This window comes from Rhododendron vialii, chromosome 2a, assembly GCF_030253575.1.
Source record: "Rhododendron vialii isolate Sample 1 chromosome 2a, ASM3025357v1".
NCBI lineage: Eukaryota > Viridiplantae > Streptophyta > Magnoliopsida > Ericales > Ericaceae > Rhododendron > Rhododendron vialii.
Genome location: NC_080558.1, coordinates 12,442,896 through 12,454,510, shown reverse-complemented (window position 1 = coordinate 12,454,510; position 11,615 = coordinate 12,442,896). Strand labels below are relative to the sequence as shown.

Here is an 11,615-nt window from a genome sequence, read left to right as displayed (position 1 = left end):
TCTCTCCAAAGATGTTCCGCAGCTTTCCACCAGAGGACGACAGCACATAAATGAACCCATCCAAGGGCAGAGACAACGCCAGCAATGCTGTTGCCAGTCTTTCAATTACCACGACGTCGTTTCCTCACCCGCACCTAAACAGAAGCCCATCGTCTTCCACATCTTCCTGTTATGCATCTTCTCTCTCCTTCTCTATTCAATTTCGATCTCCAGAAAAGCCCTAAGTTCATCGAACAGACAAAATGACTCTCTCCATCTCCATTCGACGCGTCATTGTGTGAGAATGGGTCGACGATCAATCAAGCCAATATCGAACTCGGCATCGGCGACAAGCCCTCTGATCTCACCGAACATCACCATTTTCTCATCTTCGACATTGTGCTTGCGTATTACGCTTACCTTCAAATTCCCTTCAAATTCTTCTTTCTACATCGACGGAAATCTCACAGAAAATTGAATATTGCTGTCACTATATTGTTCTCGGACGCATAACTGTATTTCATTAGCATTCTTTGTTTGACAACACAAGTCTAATTTTTCTCTGAAATCTTGCATGGATATAGAACTTTCTTCCAATATAGATTCATTTGTCACTTTCACCAACTTTATTAATTCCACACTCGATTTATTTTTTATTTTTTTGATGCAAGAAAATGGATGGATAAGAAGATGATCCCAATTTCCTGCAAAATTCACTCTTATCTTGGCTAGGAGAGAGAGAGACCCATTTTCCTGCAAATCCCACTCCTATCTTGGCTGGGGAGAGGGAAAGAGAGATGAAGCCATTTTCCTATAAATCCCACTCAGAGAGAGAAAGATGAACCCATTTTTCTGGAAATAGTATAATTTCTATCTTGGCTAGAGAGAGAGGATTTGACGATTAGGGAATTTTTGTAACTGGTTTGTAGTTCCCAAATTGAATAGAAGAAGACAGAGAGGATGGACGTTAAGCTGCCGTTTAGGTGTGGGTGAGAAAACGACGTCGTGGTAATTAAAAGATTGGCAACAGCATTGCTGGCGCTGTCTCTGCCCTTGGATGGGTTCATTTATGTGCTGTCGTCATCTGGTGAAAAGCTGCGGAAGATCTTTGGAGAGAGTATGTTTGGAGAGGATCTGAGTCCCGCACGGCATACCCAATATCTCTCTCTCCTCATAAACCACCGTACCCATCAACTGCAACCACCAAGCACATCACAAGCAAAAACCCTCATCTCTCGTACTCCCTTTGTCGATCGCCACCACGTCCGTAACTCGCCGCGCAACGGTGGGCAGTAGATCGACCACGTTTGTAACTCGCCATCGCAGTGCTACTACCCATCGTTGTAAATCATGTCATCATCTTTCTAATCGATCAAGTCGGAAACCTGGCGAATCAAAACTTCATCTAAGAAAGAAACCCGCCATTGCGAGTATATTCGTCTCCTACGGTAGTTCCCTCACCAACGCGTCCCGAGATCTCAATTCCCAAAGTGAATTTCAGAAACCCTTAAATTTCCCTAAATCAATCTATTGATCGATAGTTAATTGGGTTGACAAAGGTAAATTTGCTCATATCTGTGAAAGATTAGATATATTTTGGGAAAATTTGTGTTCGTTTTTACCTCTGATTCTTGATTTTCTTTTTTTGATAAGTCTGATTCATGATTTTTATTTTTTCCTATACCATGGCGGTGGACCTGGTAGTGGTGGTTATGAGAAAAAGAAGAAAGTAGGGTGTGGGTTAGGCGGGCAGGAGAGTGGTGGTTGGTTTTGTTGATGGATAAGAAATGGGTTTCATCAATTCTTAATGCATTATTCTTCGACCGATAATAGATCGAGTAGTCTTCTTCTTATTCTTCTACTTATTATTATTCTTTGGTTTTGATCAATATTTTTTTGGGTGTACGTCGATTTAGGTGGATTGAATTTCTCCTATATTAGAAAGATGAGTTGATTTTTGTGTTTATGCAACATGCAAGAGTACTCCAAAAAGAGGGTATTTTGTGTTTATGCAAGAGTACTCCAAAAAGAGGGTAATTTCGTCGGGGGGGGGGGGGGCGCGGGTATTTTGTGTTTATGCAAGAGTACTCCAAAAAGAGGGTAATTTCGTCGGGGGGGGGCGCGGGTGGGTTGGGGTTTCCCAAAAAGGTACAGTATGTAATTACTGGTTGAGTGTTTTTTTTTTTTTTGGGGTAACATTTCTGGTTGCGTTTAGCATTTCTTTGATTGAGCTTTATCATTTGGTTGAGTGACATCTATGTACTAGAATCTATGGAGTTTTCAGGCTGGTCTCTTCTGTTCTGCACAACACAAAACCAAAACAAAAGTCTCTGTTTAGGTTCAAAATCAAAATCGTATTCATCTCAAACATGAGAGAAATAATTTGATCAGAACATGAGAATAGATAATATATACACCTAATATATTAGCATGTTATGGGAAAAGCTGGGTATTTTAGTCTTTTGATCATCAAATTTGACGGTGTTAGAGATCAACTTAACGGAAGGGGGAATTTGTATATTGTCCGGTAACGTAAGGGAGGGCAGTGGCATTTCAGAAACCTCAAGGAAGGCTTCTGTTCATGTCAGAAACCTCAGGGGATGTCAGTGAAATTTGCCGAGAAAGAAATCCAAAGACCCAAACATGCATTGCTGTACCATTCCTTTCTTTTCGGGCGCCGCTATTCGCAGCCCTCTATTTACTCCCGTAGCCCACTAAATTTCGGTAAATGATTGTTGAAAATCATAAATAACATTTCGGTAAATTGCTGTTGAAAACAAGATTATATTTCGGTAACTACATGTCGAAAATATGTTCAACTTTCGGTAAATAACTGCCGAACATGCATTTTCGGTAAACATCAGTTGAAAAAAATATTATATTTCGGTAATTGGACGCTGAAAATATATCTCAATTTCGGTAACTAACTGTCGAGTATAATTGGAAATTTTTAACGGGCTATGGGAGTAAATAGAGGGCTGCGAATAGCAGCGCCCTTTTTTTCTTCAGTTATCACCACATACTTCATTTGCTTTTTTCAGGTACACATTTGCGAATTGGGTCTCGTTTCTCTCTCTTCATTCTTCGAAAAATCTCTCATAACAGAAGTAAATTGATCATCTTCCCTCCTGCTAGCTGCTCTTTATTTTACGTGTGTTTATCTACTTGAGTCTATATATAATACACTGTGTGCATATCTTTCTTTTTCAACTCAAGCAGTCATCAAATCTTTCAATTAGATTCCACGTACTGCATGCTGTGATTACCAATTAGTGTCCGTTGGATCGGAGGGAAAAATTCACTATTTTTTTTTATATCCAGGATGTCCTGGATTGCTTTTGCGCACCTCGGTGAGTTGAATCCGTGGACTAATTTTACCGTTCACTAGACAAACACCACGTATGGATTTGCCCCACAAGAATTAATAGCACCTACGTGGTTTAGAGACTGAGAATCAACGGCTGCTCCAGGATTTCGGTTCAGCGGTGACAGAATCGTGCAGAAATTTTTGCAATGCTAAACTCTAGATTAAATACAAATTTTTGTTTGATTAAAAATAAATTGAGCCTGATTAATTTTGTTTTGTTGTCATATACTATCTATTTACTCATAGATTTAAGTAGATTTTCACTTACATTGGCTATGCACAAATAATCCAGAGCAACAATATCAAAAATAAAAAATCAAATTATATTAAAAAAAAAAAAATTAGTATATTTTTTTAATCCAATGGGTTCGCTTGAATCCCCTCAAATACTAGTAAAGTCGCTCATGCTTATGTTATATGATCATAGTGAAGATTTTGATGTATTCGTCGTAAAAATAATAATATTTTTTACTCACGTGAAAAAAGAATAGTACTACATCTGTTTTTTTTTTTTTTTGCACCGCTTTAAGTTTTAGCTAGGTTCTTAAACAGTCAAGCTTATTTGAGCTGGGCTTATTTTGTTTTGTTGGGCTATAATATTTTAAGTCTAAATTTAGTTCGACTTTCATATTCTAACTTTTGCACGAGTAGCTCAGCGCCAACAATACTACGGAAAATTTAATTTATATAAAAATCCTACTAGTGTAGCTGCCCCTGCTGAGAATTATGAGGAAGTAAACCATAAGTTCCAACCATTGACCACCATGCCAACTGTTCGTAACCCAACGATCAAGTTTGTTTATGGCTTGTATAAGACTGAAACGGTATCCGGTACATACCGTATTAGTAGAAAAAGCGCCACTATAATTGGTATGGTAAAACCTTGAAAAAGACTGTGACTTGTTTTTCTAGTTTATAACTAGATTTTAAATTTCTCAGCGACATCTTTCATCTGTCATTTTATTGAGTAGTGAAGAGTAGTTCCAAACACAGGTGTTGTATGTTCCCCTATTGATCTTCTAGTATAATTTGAGGGAGGTTTTTTAGAATAATAAGTGGAGAGAGATAGTGAAAATTCATTGGATGTGCATGTTTGTTGGTTTGGGCAATTCCATAACTAACTCAACCAAGTAAATATAACAGCCCTGAAACTAATCAATTGTGTTGCGTTGAGCAGGAAAATTGATGCAATGGCACTTGAAGCTCTAAGCTGTACTATCAACGGTACTTTGGTGCCATTGGTATCAGGTGAAGTGAAATTGTTGCGGAAAATCCACAAAGAAGTTGCCAGTATCAAAGCGGAGTTAGAAAGCATTCTGTCATTTCTAAAAGATGAAGATTCAAGTGCAGAATTGGAGAAAGAAGGGGACAAAAGTTGGGTAAAACAGGTAAGGGCAGTGGCTTACGCGATAAAGGAGAGGGCTGAGAGGTATCGTTCCAGTTCCTTAAAACGTAGGTCAACCAGTAAAGCATAAGAGAAAGTAAATGATGACCCTCGTATTGCTTCCCTTTTCATTGAGGAAGATGAAGTCGTGGGCACTGAGTCCACCCGAGAAGAATCGATTCACAGATCGATAATTGGAGAATCAAACCGAACGGTCACTTCATTGGTAGGTATGGGAGGATGTGGCAAAACCTCTTTTGCCAAGACAGTTTTTGACAACAAAAAAGTGATTGAACACTTTGATTGCTGAGTTTGGATATCGGTCACTCAATCATACAAGACCGAGGACATCTTTAATTAGAAGAATGATAAAGCAGCTATGTCAGACAAGAAAGGATTTTGCACCTCAGGTAATCGCTTTGATGGACCAAAATTCACCAGAGGGAATCGATACGATGGACCAAAATTCTCTCATTCATATACTGAGAGAATATTCACTTCAGAAGAGATTTCTAATTGTTTTCGATGATGTATGGAGTGCTGACTTTTGGAAATTCGTAAAAATTGCTTTACCAAAAAACAGCAAAGGAAGTCAAATAATTGTCACTACACGCAGCGAAGATGTTGCTAATTTTTGCAAGGAATCCTCATCGGATCAGGTTTGCAAAGTGGAGCCCCTAATGGAGGGGGAGGCTTGGAAGCTCTTTCGCATGAAAGCATTCCAACTGGACTTCGGTGGTCATTGTCCTCCCGAGTTGGAGAAAGTATCCAGTGACATTGTTAGAAAATGTGAAGGATTACCACTTGCAATTGTGACAATAGGCGCTCTCTTGTCCGCTAAAAGTAAGGTTGTATCCGAATGGCAAAGATTCTATAATAGCCTCGGATTTGAGTTAGAAAGGAATCCGCATCTCACAAACATCACGAAAATTGTGTTGCTTAGTTACCATGATCTGCCTTACTAACTCAGACCATGTTTTTTGTACTTTAGCATAATACCGGAGGACTATCAAATCACCCACGGAAGACTAACTCGATTATGGATATATAGCCGAGGGTTTCATTGAAGGCAGAAAGGAAAAATGTTGGAAGAAGTTGCAGAAGGACACTTGACTGAGCTCGTTCATAGAAGCTTGGTTCAAGTTTCGCAAAGAAAATTGGATGGTAGAATTAAAAGATGTCAGGTCCATGATGTAGTCAACGAGATCATCCTCGCAAAGTGTGAGGAGTTGAGTTTTTGCCAAGTTTTGAGAGAAGCAGATCCAAGTTGGAACAATGAGACTCGTCGAAGGTCAATGCATATGTGAAACATAACGAATAAGGATTTGGAAACCATGAGTAGTACCAAATCAAGAATTCGTTCCGTTTTTGTTTTCTCGGTGGGGGAGTTGCCAAAGCAGCAGTTATTGGGTACTCTAGCTGTGAATTTCAAGCTTTTGAAAGTACTAGATCTTCAAGGAGCTCCTCTTGATAAACTTCATGAAGCCGTGGGAAATCTTCTTCATTTGCGATACTTAAGTGTCAAGAGGACAAAAGTGGAGATAATTCCAAAGTCCATTGGAAATCTACAAAACCTACAAACTTTGAACTTGAAAGACTCGCAGGTGTCTATGCTACAAATTGTGATCTTTAGTAGACTTCGTAAGTTGCGGCATCTTATAATACCACCAAGAGTGAAGATTCGAGAAGGGATTGAGCATTTAGAAGAGTTGCAGATGTTGCAATACGTGGAGGCAAATGATGATTTAATCAAAGAGCTAGAAAACTTGAGGCAATTGAGGAAGTTGGGTATTTGTTACCTGAAAAGAGAACACGGGAAGGCTCTACGTACCGCCATCGAGAAGATGAATCACCTTCAATCTTTGTGGGTTTGGGCTATAGGCAGTGACGAGATTCTGGATTTGCATTCTTTTTCTTGTCCCCCCGTATCTCTTCAACATCTCTACTTGAATGGACGTTTGGAAACATTACCAAACTGGATATCGAGACTCGATAATCTAGTTTTCCTAAAACTAATTCAGTCAAGGTTGACCGGTGCTCATGCAATAAAAGCTCTTCAAGCATTACCTAATTTGATAGAACTTAATTTCTTCAACGGGTATGATGGAGAACAATTGTTTTTCGATGTAGGAGGGTTTCCGAAGCTTAAGTCGCTATACTTCAGAGGTTTAGAGGGATTGAATTCACTTGTAAGAGAGGAAGGAGGATTGCCCGTTCTTAAGAAGCTTCAAATTGTTTGTTGCCCACAACTGAAGGAGGTGCCCTCCGGTATCCGCAACCTCAGAGAACTCAAATCTCTTGTCTTTTGGGATGTGCCAACAAAGTTCTTAGATAGAATGCAACCAGGCATAGGTCAAGACTATTGGGTTATTGAGCACATACCTAATGTCCAGTTTGTATGGTACGACGAAGGAGGGTTATTTAGAGTTGGTACTCCTCGGGAATTCCAAGATGTGAGGGAAAGCCAAAGGCTAAATGATGAACCTGAAGAGTTGGAGGGAGTTGAATAATGTTCTAAGCAACCCCGCAAAAATAAAAGGTTTGTCCCAATTCGTTCTTCTTAAATTTTTGTTTTTGGTAAATTGGTTCGCCTATAATAATTTTTTTTTATATATTTACGTTATATTTTTGTATTAATCATTTGTCTTGATGAGATGAGTCTAAAAAATAAAAAATTATGACTAAAATTAAAAAAATCGTTATAAAGGGAAAACATATCAAAGGACATGTATTTTTTTGTATTTAGTGTCATCTTATATTAACTTCTTTCATCACCGGTCCACACTTTTGTATTTGTTTCACTTATTTCATCGAGAAAAATGATTAGTCCTAATAATCAAGATGAAAAACTAAACAGAAAATTACAAAAAGTAAAAAACAGCAAAAAAATACCTGACCAAAAATTTAGGGAGAACATATGTAACCAACCGGGAAGCGAGAGCTCAGTACTCCCAAAAATTTGTTCTCTTTTTGGGTACAATTCTTGTCATTTGGTCATGCCATATACGATTACTTATTGACATTTCTTGAATTTAGGTGCATAAATTTCATGCATGGTACTTGTCATATCCCGGACTATAATTACAAGTTTACTTTTTATGTTTAAGCTATCTAATTAATTTTATTATCATCAATATAGCAGGGTTAGGTGATGGCTGAGTGTAACCTGGGGGTGTGTGTGCTGCGGCTAGCTGATGGCTGAGTGTCCCTAGGTTTGGTTTGGAGGATGTAAAAAATAGGAGCGCCATGATCGATGGTGTTATATAGACATTTATCAACATCTATCTTTAGATTAATCTCTTTTACTAATTTCGTGAGAAAAAAATTTCCATCTTTATAGTTCTTTCTTTTATTATATGTTTGCTCATCGTGGATATGTTTCACCCCAGTACTTCAAGTTCTGGATCTCGTGATACATTGAGTTGGATTTTTGTACTCTCAGGTTTTACTCCCAGCACTTGAAGTTGGAGAAAATTCATGTACAGGACGATAAAGAATTCCAAGTATTTCAAAGTACTACTCACATCATTCACATCACCATGAATGCATTTCAGTTGCCGTTGGTTTTCATTTCCTTTGTTGTGTGACATGAATAAGGGTATCTCTGCCCTACACTTAAATGGTCGCTATGATTTTGACTGATGTTGTTTTCGTCGTTGTCTTTTGTTTGTTGTTGTACCAAGACTTCTTGTACCAAGGCAACATATCCTATGTCTGTATTATTTTGTATATATAATACATTCCAATATTAAACTGCAGTGACAGCAGCTTGGAATTGGATCGTTTAGTGAGCCCGTTGAGCATTCATTCACCCATTTCATGATTAAATTCTGACCATTAGAAACCAATGAACTTGTCATTGGCTCGGTGGAGACGACTCAACAAGACAAGATCTAGACAAACGAGAAATTTTCCGAGCTGATTCAATCACGTTGAACGATGTAGAAGAATAATCACACATTTGTTTGCAATGCAATTTCTTACAACTGCTTCTTGTAAATGTTTTAAGGTCGGGTTTAGCTATTGCATTGCAGTTGATTCATCCATTTCATTAGAGTTACTCAAAAGAGGCTCTTGCCCTGCCAATCTTCGTCGGTATTTCCCAAGTTCTGAAGAAGGTCCTTTAACTTTGTACCTGTCTTTTCAAAGTATATGGGTTCGTCACTTCTAGATTTTTGCAAACTTTTTAACTCTCTTATGTCTGAACCTTGTCACTTCAGTTTCGGTAAAACTCTCTTTTTATTATTTGAAAGGACTTTCGGTATAAATATATATACCCCCAATATTCATAGGCGGAAATGCTGCCATCTCTATTAACAGATCCATCAAAAGAGACTTTTTGACTGTAAGGCATCACCATCACCTCTTCTAAGAAGCTCAGCTGCAGCAGAAACATCTCTCTCTTGTATACGTAATACTAGCTCCTGGATCAATTAAACCAGGCTGCAGCTAGTTGTAAAGAACAATATTTACTATGACAATACCATCAATCTATATTGTTTGAGGTGCAATTAATATTCTGTCTTCTGATCCACCTAATTTTTTTTTTCCCTGTAGATCAACATTTTCCAATTAATATTCTTTAATTAAATTTATTCTCCGGATTCTGTCTTTTGATTCCTCACATCAAATACGAAGCAAACGCCCAATGTCGTCAGAGTTGACGTGTTTTTTTTTTTTTTTTCAATATTGTATACATTAGGGAGTTAGTTCAAAAGGAATTTCAAAGGCTATACATAATCATGAATTTCAAATGCCCACGACGAGGCCTGAACCTTGACCTCCCACCCTAACCTCCCACACAGGGAGGACCACGGGATGCCAACTGGACTAGAGCCCATTGGTGAGTTGAAGTGGTTTCACCGGTTGTGCTTAACGTCCAATTAAAAATTCAACGGATAGGATCCAAAATTCAAAGATCTAATGGTAATTAGCAGAGGTGCGTATAGTAATGGGTGTAAAAAATTCTCGTGTGGCATAGTTTTCTCCTTGTTTTGCATAATAATGTTCACGATACCATTAGATATCACCAAATGGATGCTTTAATTAATAACATTTCTTTCTTATCTTGAATTGCCATCACATCCTTCATTCGCTTTTACAGATTTACATTTGCGAATTGGGTCTCGTTTCTCTGTTTTCCATTCTGTTTGTTTATTTACTTGTATCTAGGAGACATGGACAGGAGAGAGAATGGACAGTTTGGATTATTATCAGTGAATAATCCGAATCGCCCATTCTCTTTCCTAGAGACTTTCACGTAACTTATTTCATGTATCCTATCAAGTCCCATAATTTGTAGATGGGGACTTGATAGGATACATGAAATAATTATACACTATTTGCATATCTTTATTTTTCACTATGTGTTTTCTTCGGGTTTGAACTGGGGATCCTTATTGGATTCTCTGCTACTTTTTCTATGATTGGTTTTTATGTCCCAACGTTATACCGGCCTGCGTTTGCAGTAGGCACCTGTATCTAGGTTTTGGTAGTTTTGGTTCACTCGTTATCTTTTGATGATTTTTGTAATGTCTTCTGACTTTGAATGACATATGGCATTGACCAGTTCAAAAAAAGAAAAAGAAACATCAACTCTTTACATTTGATTTCACATTCTGCTGTGATTACTGATTAGTGTTATTTAAGTCCATTGGATTTGAGGAAAAAATCAATAACGTACTTTTTACTAATCTAGGTGTCCGGTATTGTTTACGCACCTCAACGATTATGTGGACTAATTTTATAGTCTACTAGCATTGCCCAATTGAATTTAGGACAAAAGCTAAGTACGGATTGGCCCCGCAAAAATTGATAGCACCTCAAAGGTTTCGTACCCGAGAATTATGATCAAAGAGCAAACCCTAAGTTCCAACCATTGACCATGAGATCAACCTTTCGTAACCCAATGGTCAAGCTTGTTCATGGCCTGAATTAGATTGAAACAACGGTACCTGGAACTAAAAATCCAAAATAAAATGTACTTGAATCGCTTTCCTTCTGATCAAAACTTGATTGATATATTTGCAAGTATAACTTGGAAGAAATTATCAAGTGTCCCCTTGATTTGGTGTCAAGCCAAACGCAGTCATAAATTAAAGAGGGAAGGAAAGTGCAAACAGAACAAGAGAAACCAGGAGAAAATAAAAGCAACAACCTTCACTAGCCAGGAATACCAAACATCTCCCAACGAGGGGCCCATTGAGTGATACTTCCTCCGTAAAGTCGTTTCATTTTTATTTTCAAAAAAATTATATTTTTCATAATCTTTTTCGGATTTTTTTGCACCGTTTGAAAGTACTCATTGAGATCTTTTGAACGATGCAAAACAAAGTTAAAAATTAATTCCAAAAGTACTTTATTTTTCGAGGTCAAAATTACACGATCTTCCATAGAGAGCATTTAAATTGGGAGGGATGGAGTATGATCCATTTCACGTAAAAAAACACATTAAACAATATTAATCCTTGTTCGGACAACAATTACTTAAGCCATTTATTCAGACTCTGTGAAAGACCTGAGAAAGAGACAAAATTAATAAATAGGTTTGAAATATATTGGTGTACATACCATTCAAACTATTAATTTTTTTTTTAAAAAGCCCCGATATTGGCAATCAATATAACGTCTTACAAATTCCAAGGAAATTAAACTTGCTGTTTGCAATTTTTTTTTCCACCATTCGTTAATCATAATCTACTCTATCCTATGGGACTTGGGGAAGAGAATGGTTGCTTACGGGAATCGAACTATGTCCATGTGCATGGGAGTATAAAGGAGGCACCAACTGCACTTCATTCCACTTGCGAGTTTACAAAGGAGCATTTTAATTGTTTGTCAGTATTTATACAATTAATTTGTAGTGGCAAAATTTTCCTCGTACAA

General features: G+C 37.7%; 2 protein-coding genes across 3 annotated transcripts in view; both read left to right on the top strand.

Annotated features, from left to right (window-relative positions):
- The first annotated feature begins 2,972 nt into the window (after positions 1-2,972).
- LOC131316207 (disease resistance protein RPM1-like) overlaps positions 2,973-11,615 on the top strand; it is an 81,666-nt gene continuing 73,023 nt past the window's right edge. Inside the window, exon 1 of the mRNA XM_058345512.1 lies at positions 2,973-3,086. The gene's annotated coding sequence lies outside the window, so the exon portion shown is untranslated. The remainder of the gene's footprint in view (positions 3,087-11,615) is intronic.
- Positions 5,088-11,615, top strand: part of LOC131316213 (disease resistance protein RPM1-like) — a 63,344-nt gene continuing 56,816 nt past the window's right edge. The window contains exons 1-3 of one of the 2 annotated variants that reach the window (XM_058345523.1): positions 5,088-5,140; positions 5,174-7,269; positions 8,173-8,537. In XM_058345523.1, the coding sequence (XP_058201506.1) occupies positions 6,065-7,240 (1,176 nt within the window). In that variant the 5' untranslated portion in view covers positions 5,088-5,140; positions 5,174-6,064 and the 3' untranslated portion in view covers positions 7,241-7,269; positions 8,173-8,537. Of the gene's footprint in view, positions 5,141-5,173; positions 7,270-8,172; positions 8,538-11,615 lie in introns of those variants that run through there. The other variant, XM_058345524.1, reaches the window with a different exon arrangement.